General features: G+C 38.4%; 1 protein-coding gene across 1 annotated transcript in view; it reads left to right on the forward strand.

Annotated features, from left to right (window-relative positions):
* The window catches only part of OCA2 (OCA2 melanosomal transmembrane protein), a 264,425-nt gene that overhangs the window by 46,332 nt on the left and 200,097 nt on the right, over positions 1–17,996 (forward strand). Inside the window, exon 3 of the mRNA XM_075200107.1 lies at positions 13,891–13,986. Within this exon, the coding sequence (XP_075056208.1) occupies positions 13,891–13,986 (96 nt within the window). The remainder of the gene's footprint in view (positions 1–13,890; positions 13,987–17,996) is intronic.

Raw genomic sequence — 17,996 nt, forward strand, 5'->3', positions numbered from 1 at the left:
GTTCATGGCAAGCTCTTGGGAAAATCAGAAGCTTAGGCTAAAAAAATAACAAGCAGTCCAGCATCAGTTAGCTCCCTTCTCTTATCTAGATCCCAGCACCTGCAATGTATACCTCCAACACCTTCATCATCAATATCCTTACTAATGATAGGAGTTAGTCCTGCATCCAAGTTGCAAAGGCTAGATGACTCCTGCACTATCCTTGATTCCTCTGAAGAATTCTTGAGCATTCGTACTGCTGCTGCTGTTGCTGCTGCTGGGGTTGAATCTTCAACCCATTGTTATGACTTGCCGGGATCTCTGTCAGATTAACTAGATAGATAGCTAGATAGATAGTTAGAGATAGGTAGTTAGGTAGTTTAGCTAGCCACTGGGTGTTTAGATAGGTAGCTAGTTTAGTTCTAAGATAGATTAGATAGATTAGTTTAGGTAGATCAGATAGGCAGATAGATTAGATAGGGTCAGTTAGGTCTGTTCTCTGAAAGAATCTGACCTCAATTCATGCTGTCATTTCTATATTATGCCTCACCTGGCCAGCCTGTTTCTCCTAGCTCACTCACCTGGCTTCCTCATTATCACCTGCAGCCTATTGGTTCTGCTCTCCTTAAATAGCCGGCTAATCCTCTGCAGGGTTGCCGGTAATACGTTTAGCTTAGTGTTCTGCTCCTTTGTGTTTGCCCTGTTACCTGGTCCTGTTGTTTCCTGCTAGCTTAGTGTATTCCCGTGTACCAGACCGTTTCCGTTCCTGACTACTCTTCATTGGATTTCCCTGTGTACCGACTCAGCTCTGCTTTGACTCTTCTCCTGTGTTGATATCCCGAGTACCAGACCTGATTCTGTTCCTGATGATTCTACTATCTGCTCGCCAGTTCCAGTCCATTATCTCCTGGACCCGGATAAAGTTGTGCTCCCAGGCATGGCTCCGGCGTGATCTGCAGCTCCTCTGCTCATCCTATCTTATACGGAGATGCAACCCCTGGAGCATCTCTGCGCTCAGATTTCAACAATCTTCCTTTGGCTCCAGTCTCTACCTTCCCACAGGTACTATTGACTGTTTACATATATCACTGTGTGCCTATAATTGTAGTTACCCCTGGCAATTGCCTAAGAACTGTTACCCCTAAATCTCCGGACTCTCACCAGTACTGTGGGTTGCAGCTACCCTTGGCTATGGCCTATGTTCAGTTTCATCATCCTTACTGATCACTGCAAGTTCCGTTCCTTTTCGGACAAGCACCGGTACAGAAGTCGCTGTGTATCGGGGTACTTCTCTATCAACTGTTCCTTATTTATTCCAGTGGCCATGAGTGATATATCAGTCTTGACACCCTCCACTTGGTGTCTCACAGGACTCCCTCCTGCACTTCCTATTCTATGGCCTCAGTATATCTATTCCTGGGTTCTCCCCAGCCAGTGCACATCTCACTACCCTCTGTTTGTCTGCAGCCAAGTCTGTCCCCACTCAACAGTGAACACCAGACTTTCGGACCAGACTCCGGATTTTCCTTTGCTGGATGGAGGGGTTCCTAACACCCATAAGCAGATCAAGAAGTAAACTACTGGTAGTTTACAACAATTGACTGTTAAACAATCCTTTGCAAGAGGAAACGAGTATGACAGCTGTCACCCAGTCGCACAGCAGATCACAAGCTCAATAGCGACTATGCTAGTATTAGATCCGCGTCCAATATCCACCATTAATGCAGCAAGTTTTAGACAGTTAATTGAGGTTCTGTGTCCCAAATTCCATCTCTACACCATTTTGCTAGACAAGCAATTTCTCACCTGTACCAGGAGGTTATAAAAAATAAAATTATTAGGCTACAAAATGCAATTCTGCCCACTGTACACTTAACCACAGATATGTGTACAAGTGGAACTAGGAAAACTAAAGATTATATGACTGTGACAGCCCACTGGGTTGTTGAATCGCCTTCAGCAGCAAGAATAGCAGCAGCATCTAACAAACAATGCCAGATCTTTCAGATGCAAGCTACTCTTTGTATCACCTGTTTCACTAAGAGGCATACCGCTGACAACCTGTTTGAAAAACTAATGGATGTCATTGCAACATGGCTTATTCCATTTGGAGTCTCCTCAGGATATGTGATTTCTGATAATGCCAACAATATTGTTAGAGTATTACAGCTGGGAGAATTCCATCACAGTCCCTGTTATGCTCAAACAATCCACTTGGTGGTACAGAGCTTTTTAAAAAAATAACAGTGACATGCAGGAAATGTCTGTGCCCCCAAATATTTTGGGTCGTTTTCTGCATTCTGATGCAGCATGTCGGAGATTGCAGCAGCTGCAAGAAGAATAGAATTTGAGGGGGAATGTACTTTAGTCCAGCATAGTGGAGAATACCCTCTGTGTTGTACAAGGTGCTGAAAACACTCAAAGTAGTCACCAATGAAGAGAGTGCAGACACTGTTAGCTTGAGTCAATTGATTCCCCTAATTAGACTTTTGGAGAAGCAGCTTGAGAAATAGAAGGAGGAAATGAAACAAAGCAATTCCACTAACTATGTCCTCGATTTCAGTTCCAAAGACGAATTAAAGTACCAAGCCGGCTAGGTACTTCTAGTGCCTAAGTCTGGTGTGGGGGGGGGGGGGTGTTGGAGCCTGAGCATCCCTACTTGTGATGGTCTGTAATCACAGAGCTGGATATGAGCAGCCGTTTCAAAATGTGAGGCGGAAATGGAAGTGAAAGGAGCATGTTTTATTTTTAAATTACACAAAAGTGACATGAAGCTCCTATCGATATGATGGAGGACAGCTATTCTGTCAATTGCACCTCAATATGACACACCATTTATAACCTCAAATGTTTCAGAATCAATTCATTCAGTATTTGTTGACTAATGGTATTAAAAATACCTTGACTATAATTCAGTCCCTCTCCACAAAAGAGTTCTTGAATATAAATCAGTTGGTGTCTATTGCCTTTTAATGGTGAAACTAATGGACAATCCAAAGAGTTCAGGACATGGATGTAAAAAATGTACAATATAAACTGTTTATCACAGATAGGGATTTATATATATAGCATACACAGGTTTACATAACATTTTTGAATCTAATACATTTGCCAGAGAATATATATTTGCAAAATTTGTTTAGCTAATGTTGGGTCTCGGCCCTGAAACATGAATTTACCAAATTTGTGTTCAACTAATGAATTGGTTTAACCACTTAATGTAGTGCTACCAGATGTTGCTCAAGATAAAGCTGTATCATTTTAATGCAGTTTAACGAGAATGTTGTGCATAGTCTGTTGTGGGGTTTAGAAGATATTTGCAATCTGCGTAGCTCAATACATAAAAATCTGCAAATCTGTGTGATGCATGCAATAGATCAACACCAAAATGTATGTAAATATAAAATCTCTATTCTGTACAAGTTAAAAATCTAGTATGGTACAGAGTTTGTATTTACTATGATGGTTTTTGTTTTTTCTTTCTAAAGTTGACTGACTGCTTTGACTACTGTCTTTACTTTTAATAAAACAGTGGTTCACCACAATTACACGTCTCCCTGGATTTTTAAAAACCTGAATAACTGGGTTTTCAAGTTATGTGAATGGATATATTTGGGATTTAACTGATTACAATGCACATTGTAAGGAGCTCTGTAAGTATTGTGTATTAAGGTGCACTCTGCATTGATACTATGCTTAAACTTATAATTGCCTACTTTTTTTTACTTTCTAATTCTTACACTGAAAGCAAAATGACATCAAAAGAGCCCGTACGCTGTGTGAAGAGGTCAATCACAATCAGGGACTATCTTTTCTTGGAACAAGAATTGGAGATTAAATGCATTTTTCTACAGAGGTGAAACATGAATTATTCATCTTGGATCAGTTTGAGCCACTGCCAAGAATGAGAAGAGTCTTCTAAGCCTTTGAGAGTAATTTGTACATCAGTTATAATACGCTGAAGGATCATTGTCACTACTGCAAGCAATGCTACTTTGTGAGATGCTAGCAGCAGCACCTGTGTTAATGTTTTCCAATGTATTCTGCCCCAATGCCAAGGAAAATGAGCCAGGGAAACTGCTGTGCAAGAGCTTTAAGAATTAACCTCAACATTATTTCACTAGAATGTCCTGTAGTTTACATTCAATTTAAGGAACCTGCAAACGAATCTTGTTCTTTAAGTGCCTCTTTTGTCTTATTATATATCTTGATATGTGCATAATTGGAGCACTTGCAAGATGTCACACTTTTTGTTTTTTAAATTTATCTTCTACAAATGATAAAATGATCAGCAATACTTTTTTATGCTGTTTTTAATGTTTGGGGAAAAAAAAATCTAACTTTAACAGTCTTGTAGAAAACGAGATCTATATCTAGCATTCACTATAATTATGCCTGCACCAAAACATAATGGGTCTAGTAAAGCTCTGCATTATTTGTAATATATGTATATTATTATTATTGGTGTGTAGAAACATTATAAATGCAATGGATAATATACTCTTTTGACTTGCCTTTTTGTGGAGACCTGAGTGTGCAATAATTATGTAATATTTTTACTTTTTACTTTTTTACTGAACCCATACAGGGCCTGCAATATAACCAACTAATACACTCAACCTCTTATGTTTTCTGAACTAGATTGCCAAGGAATCCTTTTTGGACAAATACATTAAAAGATTTGCTACTTTTTAGTACAAAAATTGCTCTCTAGTGGTCTCTGCACCTTGCCAATTTAGATGTGAGGTGCATTATATTCTGCGGGAGCTGATTCTGTAGCAATAACAGAACCAATGTCTGGAAAGAGAGAGAGAGGGAGGAAAAAAAAAGGGTTTATCTAGCCCCATGGCACGGGCACAGGCTATAACATGCTGGTCCCTTTTCCAACCCTGGGATAACGAAGTGCCTTGTATTGTCTAATATAGCTACAAAGGTAAAGTAAAAATAAATATGCATTAAAATGAAGCTTCATTTAACAAAATGTATGTCACTTTCCACTCACTCCATCGGAAAAAAATAAAAATCTTCACTTCTGAAAAAAACTCACAAAAGACAAATCTTTTTCTTCTTTTCAAGGTAGCACAAACATTGTGCTTGCCCAGTCTGCAAGGCCTTCATCCTAAGTCTCTGTATTGATCTCTGTTGTAAAAAAATATAAAAGAAGAATTACCTATGCACATACTACTTCTGAAGAGACACTAAATTAACAAAACCTTGGTGTTAGCATAATGTTTGTTTCTTTTTCTACCACACCTTTCATTGGTTGAGTAGTACAACCATTCATAGTTATTACTGGCTTAAATCCTAAAATGACCTGCATGTAGGTAGTCCCAGATGTACTTGCAAAAAGTTGCAAGCACTCACATTATTTAGGTTTAAGACCCAAACGCTCCCCACTAACTGATCAGATAGCCTCTTAATTTCTCGCCTGAAACTTGCACTGAAAATCATATAACATAAGTTTCTATGCTACAGGGAAATTAATTTGGCAGTATACTGGAAATATATTGATTTAGATGGTTATTGTAGGCATCGGTTACGAATCAGATTTAATAAAGCTTATTTAGGAAAGATAGAAGTCCTCACCAAGTGTATCGCCAATTGGCAGCCTAGGCAGCGGTAGAAGTTCTGAGGCCCATATGTCTGAGTGTCACAAAATTGTCTACATCATTTTTTAAAGTTAGTGGGGGTGGGTTCCAAATCCACCCACCAGCCAAGATTTATAAAAATTCTCAAACATCACTGAAATCACTGATTTCTCAGTGATAAATATAGAACAGTTGAATCTAGGAAAGATTGACTTATGAAATTGCAGAAAAAGTTTTCACTGGTTTCAAGCCTGAAAGGTTTTATCAATATTGTCCATTGATATCCCCAAAGTGAGTGTATGTATCTGCATTGTGAATTCTAAAGCAGAGGGAATCTAGCAAAAGGTGATTTGCAAGATCACTACAATAATATTTAAAAAGTGTTGCATGTTTCGGGCACTTGAGCATACTAGAAAACCAGTACAGGCTAGTGTGGTGGTATTGTATTAATGAAATGTAGTGTGCCCTATCATGTAAAGTGGGGTTTTCTAAGTAATTTAAAAAAATTAATAATAATGTAATCTGCTTAATGGTGGGTTAATATATTGTTGGTGCTATTAATGCAATGTGGGAATCTCTATTAAATGTTGGTACTAATAATTTTATAAATGGGTTTAATAGTTTAATGTCTGTGCTGATTGGGGGGAGTGATGCCTACAGTCATGGCCAAAAAGTTTGAAAACACAAGTATTGGTTTTCACAAAGTTTGCTGCTCCAGTGTTTTTAGACCTTTTTGTCAGATGTTGCTATGGTATACTGAAGTAAAATTTTAAGCATTTCATAAGTGTCAAAGGCTTTTATTGACAATTACATCAAGTTTATGCAAAGAGTCAATATTTGCAGTGTTGACCCTTCTTTTTGAAGACCTCTGCAATTTGTCCTGGCATGTTGTCAATCAACTTCTGGGCCACATACTGACTGATGGCCGCCCATTCTTGCCTAATCAATGCTTGGAGTTTGTAAGAATTTGTGGGTTTTTGTTTGTCCAACCGCCTCTTGAGGATTGACGACAAGTTCTCAATGGGATTAAGGTCTGGGGAGTTTCCTGGCCATGGACCCAAAATTTTTTCATCCCCGAGCCACTTAGTTATCGCTTTTGCCTTATGGCAAGCTGCTCTATTATGCTGGAAAAGGCATTGATCGTCACTAAACTGTTCTTGAAAGTTTGGGAGAAGTTGCTCTTAGAGGATGTATTGGTACCATTCTGTATTCATGGCTGTGTTCTTATGCAAAATTGTGAGTGAGCCCACTCCCTCCGCTGAGAAGCAACCCCACACATGAATGGTATCAGGATGCTTTAGTGTTGGCATGACACAGAACTGATGGTAGCGCTCACCTTTCCTTCTCCAGACAAGTGTTTTTCCAGATGCCCCAAACAATCTGAAAGGAGATTCATCAGAAAAAATTACTTTACCCCAGTCCTCAGCAGTCCAATCCCTGTACCTTTTACAGAATATTAGTCTGTCCCTGATGTTTTTCCTGGAGAGAAATGGCTTCTTTGCTGGCCTTCTTGACACCAGGCAATCCTCCAAAAGTCTTCGCCTCACTGTGCGTGCAGATGCACTCACACCTGCCTGCTGCCATTCCTGATCAAGCTCTGCACTGGTGGTGCCCCAATCCCACAGCTGGATCAACTTTACTAGACGGTCCTGGTGCTTGTTGGATGTTCTTGGGCACCCTGAAGCCTTCTTCACAACTATTAAACCTCTCTCTCATTGAAGTTCTTGATGATCAGATAAATGGTTGATTTAGGTGCAATCTTACTAGCAGCAAAATCCTTGCCTATGAAGCCCTTTTTGTGCAAAGCAATGATGATTGCACGTGTTTCCTTGCAGGTAACCATGGTTAACAGAGGAAGAACAATGATTTCTAGCACCGCCCTCCTTTTAAAGCTTCCAGTCTGTTATTCTAACTCAATCAGCATGACAGAGTGATCTCCAACCTTGTGCTTGTCAACACTCTCTCACCTGCGTTAATGAGAGAATCACTGACCTGATGTCAGCTGGTTCTTTGTAGCAGGGTTAAAATGCAGTGGAAATGTTGTTTTTGGGATAAAGTTCATTGAGGGACTTAAAAATTAATTGCAATTCATCTGATCCCTCTTCAAGACAGTCTGGAGTATATGTGAATTGCCTTTATAAAAAGACAGCAGACTTTGCGAAAAATATTTGTGTAATTCTCAAAACTTTTGGCCATGACTGTACTGTGTTCACTCATTGATTGGCTTTAAAGGAGGTGAATATCCATTTTCCAAACAATATCTCAGAATAGCAGCAACAGAGCGTAAGACACCAGCACATGTAGTCAAAGCTGCAAAAACAGGTAAGCGAGTGGCAGTTTGCCTATTGTGCTACTTTGTTCAGACTACATCATCAATCAGGAGGCATGTTCTGCTCCATGCTGCTCTACCAATCTTTTCCTGCCAGCAACTCGTGAACCATTCTCTGTGTGTGGTGTAGGAGGGGTCAGAGTACTGCACTGCACAGGATGTGGGTGGTCTTTGGTCTCATGATTTAAATTTCACAGAAAAGTTTCTTGACTATATTAATTATTCCTTTTTCACAGTAGGGGTGCATTATCCCATATAAAATGCATTTTCAAGAGTTTATTTCTATTTCCTCAACTTAATTTGCACCAGCACTTACAACCCTATTTCAGTGACTTTTCTGATGCTATAGGAAAAAATTAACACTCTATTCAAACTCTTTTGTATCATTTTCGAACTTCAAATGTTTTCTCTAATACGTCTAATGTATACAGTAGCTCTAAGCTGAGTATAAATCGTCTTCTTTTCATTTAAAAATAAATGCTGACCATACGCAGTCAATAAGGTTTCTATGTGAATGGTTAGAAATAAATCTACAAATTGAATTGTAGATTACATCAATCCATTACCTGTAGTTGTTTGGGAATGGATTTGCTTCAAAGCCTGGATATATGGAACTTACGTTTCAGAATTTCTGCAGATATTTCCCTTTAATCGCATGCTGTGTAAAAGTACATTCTATTGTAGTACCAATTTTCTAAAAATGGTTTGCAGACTCCTAGCAGAATGTGTCAAGTGTGTTTTAGTTTTTGTCCTTTGTTAACGGGGAGAATTTTATGCAGTAGAATCTTTGCACTGTTTAGAGTTACCTTTTTTAAGATTATGTTGTATAATATTATCAAAAGTGTGTTCTGTCTCCTGGGCCAAAACTGTAAATGGGTGTACATGCTTCTTTCCATTGTCACAGCAGCTGTGACATAAATTTGACCACTTCTAGAAAAATGGACAAAGAGCTGCTTAGAGTCGAGCAGTTGTGGTTGATTTGTTTGATGTTAGAAAAACAAGCCTAAGCTTTCAAAAATGTTTTTATTCTAGCAATAATGCATAGTATTTGTCCATTGAAATGTAATGACTTGTAGCTACTTCTTCTACCACTACATCTTGCATGACCTTTTGAAGTAGCCTTTACGCCATTTAGCAGTTGATAATTTTTACCTTTATCATATAGTGGTAAGGTAACTCTTAATAAGTGAAATAATGTTAAAGACATGAAACACTTGTTTGGCAAATGAAAGGTCACAAATATTATTGAAAATGAAATTTAATCAAAATGGTCTTGCTTTTATTTGCCATCTATCAGCCTTCAGCCATATTCATAAACTGTAAATTTCTTGAATTAAATATTGGGACACTTCTAGGCGGTGGAGCCCATTTCTTCCCTGTTTTGGCTCACTAGTTTGGGTCCGCCCGACCAACTGGTGCCCCATAACTCCCCAAGGAAAGGACTAATTGAACCTCCCTGGAGAGTGCCAAACATGCCACCCAAAAGTGCCATTATAGCCGCTGCTTAAACTGTTTTCTGTCATAGCTAGTTTCCTCCACCCCAGAAACATAAGCCAGCCACCAAAGTGACCTCTCAAAGCCCAACAAGAGAACAAAAAATTTGCTCCCCAAAATATGTGACAAACTCTTCAGACAAATGCACCCCATCTGCCCTATAGAATTGTGTGAATCCTCCTTTAATGGTGGGGTAACTAATCTCTTCATTCCCTAAACCTATAAGCAACTTCCTCAAGGCTCTATTAAATTTAGAATAAGCCTTGTGAATGTGAGTTGAGTTATCAACACCTCTCCAATGTTTTCTGGGAATAATGTCTGCCCAAATTAAATGAACTGAGGGCCATCGGCGTTTAATGACCTCCACAATTGATATATGTTCAATGTGGTCCAGCCCCCTCATCTTTTTCAAATTGTTTCCACCTAAGTGCATGACTAAAGTTCCTGGATGGCCAAATGTAGCCTTGCTATCTGAGGATACCTAACTGTGAAGCAGAACAGAACCCCCTAAAGCCCAACTTTTGAATAAAGCAAGCTTTAGGCAAAATGTTCGAGCTTCGAGCGGGACCACTTTTTGAATGGCCCGCCGGTCACGCAATCTTGACATCCCGCCATGTACCTGCAACATGGAGGTAAAGTAGACATGACACGAAAGTCAAAGCAAGCATATGAAATGAAGAACTCTGCCAAATTGCCCTTACAGCGCATGCATGTCTCCTTTTTAACAAGACGAGCAACGCACATCATGGGCCAGCCTTGCTGGGAGCATAAAAACCAGGCTTAAGGTGCTGCGGATGGATATGTGTATAATATAATATATATATATATATATATATATATATATATATATATATATATATATATATATATTATATATAATTTTTTTAAAACAATCTGACTGCCATCTATCCAAACTCATAATATTTGAACAGAAAATCCCTCTGAGGCTGCCACCAATGCTAAAAGAGAGAGTCTCATAATCTGCAATTCTCATTGTCTGTGCCGTGGCGCAACCTGGGAAGGAGAAATGGGTAGAAAGGGGGAGGGGGGGAAAGAGAGAACGAGAGAACACAGAAATGGGACCAAACAATATACATAGATGCTTTTCCTCAAACAGTTGATTATAGCTCGTTTTGCTGTTGTAAGTCTATAGCTCTTTTGCCCTGTTTATAGCTATATTGCAGTGTATATTGCTGTGGTAGTGGTACCATCTGTAGTGGGGATGTGTTTATAGCTCTTGGTTATAGCACTGCTAATTCCTGTGGGCAGGAATTGTCTAGTTTGGATATGTTCTTGTTTATAGCTCAAAACTGGGGCTGTGTTGGTGGGGATTAATCTTAATAGTGCTAGTGCTATGTGGATCTGATGATGTGGTGTAGGCTTGTTGTATATCTCTAAGTGTAGTTTATAGCTCTTTGTATTGTGGGATGTGGGCGCTATTGGCTATGTGTCTACTAGCAATTCAGTGGTTATTGGTGTTATAATTTGCGTTACTGATTACTTTTGCTGCTGTTGCTCTTATAAGGGCAGTTGTCGGTATAGGAGTCCTGTTGTTTTTGGTCCGTTCCGGGTAGAGCCTGTAAGCGCGGTTGATTGTAGCGTGTACCGAGCAGGCTGTGTAGCTCTGGCCGAGCGGGTTCTCCTATTGCCTCCTGGTGCACATGCGTGTGACGGCCGCCGAACTTCCGGTACTGGTGGAGCGCACACTGTTTGTGCGTTCCACTGCTGAGTGGATCTTACGTGTGTCTTCACTTTTCCTAGGTATTCGGAAGTTGGTCAGCGGTGTCCAGTGGCTGCGGGAGTAGAGATCAGATTTGCAGGGTGTCTTTCACGGGTGTAGCGAGTGTCCAACGCGTTTCATCCGTAGACTTGGTCAGGGATGTGGCTGTGGTGTGGTTTTCTTGTGCTTCTTCTGTTTTCTGTTGTCTGTGTCCAATGGGATTGCGGAAGGGGAGGGGGAATGGGAGGAGGGAGAGAGGGGGGGGTGGGGACGGGGAATTGAATATGTCTACGGTGTGAATATTAATATAGGGAGGTTATATATATTGCTATTTAGTGCGGGTGCTCATGGATGCTAACGGCACTATTTTAGTGTGGTGTAAAGTGGAGATGACTGGGTTATTTATGTGTGTGTGTATGTGCTGGGCAAATATTTTAATGGTGTGTTGCGGGCTAGGGATGTACTGCTAAATGGGATGGGCGGAGTTTGTATAATATGGGGCGGTAATTTTGTGTCCTCATCCTGGATGGGGAACCTGGATCGTTTTATCTAAGTGTAAAGGGCTGTAAGCTTGTATGCTATGAATGGAATGTTCTGCCTTTCTTTTTCTTTTATTGTGCTCTTACTGGTCATGTTCTTAATTCCAAATTAATTTTGGAACTTTTAGCTAAAATGGAACTTTTGCATTCCAAAAGATAGCAACATACGTAATTAGTTTCTTGATTGGGGCCAAAATAAAATTTGGTATAAATTACTTATCGGAGATAAATATCCAAAAGAATAAAGCAAAGGAATGTGAAAATATCTTGTCTGGCAGTAGACATTTCAGACAAAGCTGGGTCCTCTGTTTCTCTCCACCATTTGTGTATTGTGGACATTAGCACACGTTTTAGATGTTCCAAATTACTTCATAACTTTGAAGTATAATGGAAACTTCATTTTTGACACATTAATTCCCACATTAAACTGTTAATTATAAACCTTTAATTTTCTACTTTTTATGTAAAATTGTTAATTTTTTATATTAAGCTGTAATTGCAAAACAGCTATGTAAAGAGAGTAGCACTTTTCTTTTCCCTATACAAATTACTCACACATTAATTTACTAACCTCTGTAGTGATTGACAGAGCATTGACTTTTTCCAGTTAACTCCTTTTAATAGAGGATACTGATAATTCAACTGTAAATATCACTTGCCTACTTTTACATTAATGGCCCTAATCATTTGTCAAAATTAAACAAGTGAGTGAAAAACAAACAAACACTAAGTGCATTTTCAAAGCTTTATGTTAAAGCTAAACGACATGGTGAAAATATCCACACTGAGTAGTGTTATCTATTGGAACATACACCTTTATTTTGAAAAACTATTCATCACACTTGTTAGAGTGTTATACAAAGACCATTCTAGGACATTTGTTAGACTCAAAGTTTTCCACTACCTAATTAGATTTGGCTTTTTAGGGTAGAAACTTATTTGGACTAACACTATGCTATTACAATGTTTGCATTTATTGTTATAACCAGTTGCTGTATGTTTCACAGTGTTGTGTGGTGCCATATAAATAAACTTGCACAATTTACATGGCATATATTAAACAGGCGTCATTACTGAATCCTATTTTTCTTGGAAAATGTTGGGGGCTTTGAAACATTCTGTAACTAATTGCTTATTTACTCTTGTTGAATATCACACTACCTCTACAGTCACTTGGCAATCACTATATGACCATATGGAACTCTCTTAATTATCCATAAACTGTCTATGTATACATGTGCAGGGACTTCTGTATCATGTCATACCTTCCATCAACATTTTGTGTCCTCGTTCAGTTTACTTATACAATTTTATCTAATGTGACTTGTTATCCAGTGTGTCTGCTGTGTTGAGTTTTGTGGTGTGTGTTTGTATTAGGAGTAGAATGCCTCATCCTTTTTGTTTCTTTGTGAGCCTGCCAAAAGCTTGGGGAAATTGAGCTTGGTCCCTACCTTGCTGGTAGAGTAGTGAAAAGGGTTGATTGCATCATCAGGATCAGTGCTTCAGGAATGGAGGCCAGATCCCCATTAGGATGGGATTGTGTGCGGGGCTCGGTGTGTTACCCCCAGTACATACTGTATAAAGCACTGTAATTACTAAAATATTTGTGTTTATATATGTGTGCATATGTATGAGATCATATATATATATATATATATATATATATATATATATATATATATATATATATATATTATGGTATGTCTCTAGTTTATCCAGTTATTTGCCTAGGTGAATATCCCATCCACAAAGGTATCCAGTGTTCTATTCTGGTGTGGTATGAATTTTCGGCAGTGTCAATGCCGACTGAGTTTATGACAACTAAAAAATATTGATTAGTTTAAAGACGACCAGGTTACTACTTACTATATAAAAAACCGACAGTATTTCTGACTGCTTTAATCACCTCCACATTGAAACTGACTTTTAGAAATCTCTATTTGGATTACAGTATATAGGCAGTGGGTCCCAACAGTGCCACTTTAAAATCGCCATTTTCACAGAGTCCATTAGAAGTGATGTGATTTGTCACTATAGAGATTTGTAAAAGTTGCAGTTTCAATGTGGAGGTGATTAAAGCATCTGGAAATGCTGGCTAGTAGATGGTATGTCGCTATTTTCACCTTGTCACTTTTAAAGTAATTTTTCTTCCCACACACGGTAATATTTAATTGGTGTGTGTTTTTTTTTTTTTGGTGGGGAGTTTAATACTTTTTCTTTACATCCCTTTTTATATTGTAGGTATCACTGTAATCTGCCAAAGCTGTTCAGCCCAATGAAAGAATGTGGTTATACAGAGAAAACTCCATTGTTAAAAGGTTCCTTAGAAAACAAAAGGTATGTTATCTTTGCAGCATGTACAGTAGCTGTAATCTATATACATGGCTCATGAATTATCTTTAAAAAAAACAAAACCAAAAAAACACCTTGAAATGGTCATTGTGACAAAACGAGTTTTATAACACCTTAACCAGCCTGTCCCTCATTTCTCACAAAATGTGAATTATAGCATCTACCATTTATAGCCCTTGCTTTTGTTCCCCAGTACAACTGCAGTGTCTAATTACATATGGATATTGTAGCCATGCCTAGATAACAGACATTTTCATTCCATGTTACATATTGTAAAAAAGTGTTTGTTAATTTAGTGATGCTGTTATGCATTGTTCTCAATTTGAAGCCAGGTGGGTTATGGGTAAAGATCAGGTGATGTTCAGGATACAGGTGAGGAGGCTGGAGCTGCATTCATTCCCCCCCCTCCTTTCTCTACAGGAAGCATGGAACAGCTGTGGAGCCTGTGACATCATTAAAATAGTGGAAGGGGTTAATTTCAGGAGGGGTTAACTGTTATCTGATATTTGGAGGTGGGGAAGGCTAATTAGTACCCATTGTCCTCCATAGGACTGCCTGAAACATTCTGTCTGGGAAACTGCAGAGGAGTCACTATGGAATAACAGCTCATCTCAACTCCCCCTCCAACCCTTAGTCCAGCACTCACCAATGTTTAAGAAGGAGAGAACCAGGGGTTTGCCCAGGGAGGGAAAAACATTATGGAAATTTGACCCTAGATATAAGGAGCCATTTCAGGGTGGAGGTGATGTTCATTCTGTGATTTGATTCCTGGAAGATGCAAGATCTGGTGTTCAGTTGTCGTTCTCTACCAGTGAAATACATCAGGAGATCCATGGGCCTTCAACGCAGCACAGCAAGATGACAAACTCCTTAAGCTAATGGTGTAAGGGACAGATAATGTGGTGAACCCGCCTGGCATTTATTTACTGTGTGTATATATAATCTAGTGATTGTTTTCATTACAATAAATATATTGTTTTACTTTCTAACTCATTTGCCTGAGTGACTATACGAACCTTAGAAGATAGGTTTCCCTGACATAGTAAGGCACCCTTAGGTGAGCAGCCAGCATGAAGTGGGCAGAATTGGGCAAGAAAACCCTGTATCTTCAGTCATTTAGATTTTTTTTTTTTGTAACTGCCAGTGAAAGAATATAAACCATTGTCAGTCACAATATTAATTACATTAATATATGGTAACTGTAGGGTAAATAAAACCTCTATATAGAATAATTTAGAAACAGACCTCTAACTGCTTGTAAAGAGCCTAAATGTATCACCCAATGGATAAAAATTTGCACATAAATGCAAAATGGGTCCGTGTCAGAGGTTAAAGAAGTAAGAACATTTTTTACAAGTATTCTGATGTCATTAGTACTGATTTTATTGCATATTGAGTATCCCCAAACCATATATGTGAAAAGAGTGCTACATTTTACTTCTGTCATGGTCTCTGTGCCAATGCCATATACATGCCATCACATTTCCTATGGCTGTAGTTGCCCTCTTTGGTCGATCCTTGTTCTGTGGGAATATGCTCAGATGCCAGATTAATGCAATCTGATGAAAAATAATGAAGCCTATGAGATCTGGGTTATGATGGTTCAAATGAACCGTTCTACTCCTATATCTTGGTGCCATATACAGGGAATTACCACTGCAAGACAGAAATTCCTACTTATTAATATGCAATTATACTTTGCACATGGTTAACTCTGTAATTGCCTCAGCTGCAGACCATGAAGCAGCTTCCCCCTTTGCCACTATAGTAATTACGCCTTTTATTAGGAGTAGCTGATGACCTTCAAGGTCAGGTGTAAGAGGTAGCACAGGCATGTAGTGGTATGTCTAGCAAACAAATATAAAGGTCGTTGTTGTTTACATGCATAATTTTACTGTTTCACTAGTTTCCCTTTGGTCTATGTCATCATACTTGCTATACACCATTAGGGAAGTTGAAAGGTGTATTTATGCTGAACTCCAATAATGGTGTGTTAGAATTTTATTCAATTTCACTGAAGACAAGTTCTAAGGTTTGCAAATGAAATCTGCTAAATGAGGTATGTAGTTTTTGGTGTGCTAAATGAATAGATTAAAAAGCAGAAAATCAACGTTTGATCATTCACAACTGGGCCCATTTAGTTTCATGTTTGGGCTTCTTAGAATATGGGGTGTTTTAAGAAAAGTGGAAGCGTTACTGGCTATTTAACATGTCCTTTTTGTTTGGCTATTTTATGAACAGACTGTAAGAATTTCCAAATAGAAAGTGCCATTTGCAATCTATTGGTTACTATATTGTAGGATAAATCCATTTAAAAGCAGAACTCATGAACACGTAAACCATTAAAAAATCCAGTAGTGAAACATTTATAAGACGACGCTTTACTGTGGGAGTTCAGAACACTGAAAGTGCTTTATTTTTACCTTTCCGGGGGAAATTGCACCTTAGTGGTGTACTTACAAGCCTAGCTTTGTTAGATTGTACATTTAGATTCTTTAAGATCCTATTTTTAGAACTCTTGTTACATTCAAATCTCTCTAGAGCATATGATTATTAATGGAATACATGATATGTGATTTGCTGGGTATGCTATCAGAGCATTTTATTTTGGTTAATGGAAACTGACAGAAAATTCTGTGCTAGCTGGCCAAATAAAACAGAAAACGGTCTCTTTATGAAGATTTGATGATTAATATTTTGGCACAATGTTCCAAGACTACTAATATCAGTTTGTTAATCATAGCTAACTGGCATGGGGTGCTGCCTTTTTATTTATTTCACTAGAATATTATTTATACTATGTCTCTCTTTTTCTCTAGCTTCTGCTAAGGTAAGAAACCTGAACTTCGCAAGTGAGCTAATCTTGCACATAATTCCTATAAATAATAAAAATACAGGCAGAAAACATCTCTGTTTTACCTGTCTTGGGTGCAGGATTGTTGTCACACAGGTGCGACAATGAACACAGTTTTTCTCCTGCAGCAAGTTCGTTAGGATTGACATTAAAGGTTCCTAGAGAATCTCTTCAAGGTTGTTTGGTGAGTGGTAGATGTCTAGTCATGGGCATAAGTACTAGGGTTTTGGATTGGAGGACTGCACTCTTCTTTCAGAATGCAAGAGCAGCTCACACTAGGGGAATCCCTCCCTTGAATTCTAGATACATGGTACTGGTAGGTGCTCATTGGTTTTACTAGTTACTGGATTTGAGCCAATGGCCAGTGTGTGTATATGTGTACATATTTGTTGACATAGATGTAGAGAGATAGAAATAGATGTGTGTGTATAATATTTGGTTAAGTCTGGAAAATGTTGGTTGGTACTAATTGATTTAATATAGGTAAAATCATTCAATGGGACTACCCAGTGTTAAAAATAATTAATTGTATTGCCATAAAACATATTAATATAATGATTGAGTGTAAAACAACACTTATACACTAAAAACAATAAATTCCTGTTCATAATCAATAATCATAGGTCCCTGATTGACTCTTCAACACAATAATACTAGCAAACTTTTACCCCTGACCAAGGAATTAATAATGATGAATAACAACAATAAATGCTGAATGAATAAATATAAAAAGTTCAATAAATATAATAATAAATATAACAATAATAAATATGCAATTTATTGGACAAATTCATATCACATGATGGTATAAAATCCCACCGGAGATGTCCACAATACCAGCTAATGTAAACCAGTCTTTGAGGAAACGAACATAAATCCAATACAATGCTTGTATTTCCTTGTAAGTCCTATGAGGCAAGGACTTCCTAATCCGAGTGGATACTTTACAAAGTTTGCAAAGGAAGTTAAAACTGCACTAGTAGTAGAAGTCTTTGTAGCTGCTGTAAAGATATAAAATAAATTCAATATACTTGCTGTTGATCCTCATTGGTATACCAGACTGGGTACCCAGTGTGAATAACAAGCCGCTTCAATGATTGAGGCTGTGAGAGAGAGAAGTGGAACGCACGCCCTGTGCCAA

The sequence above is a fragment of the Mixophyes fleayi genome, chromosome 2, assembly GCF_038048845.1.
Source record: "Mixophyes fleayi isolate aMixFle1 chromosome 2, aMixFle1.hap1, whole genome shotgun sequence".
Lineage (NCBI taxonomy): Eukaryota > Metazoa > Chordata > Amphibia > Anura > Limnodynastidae > Mixophyes > Mixophyes fleayi.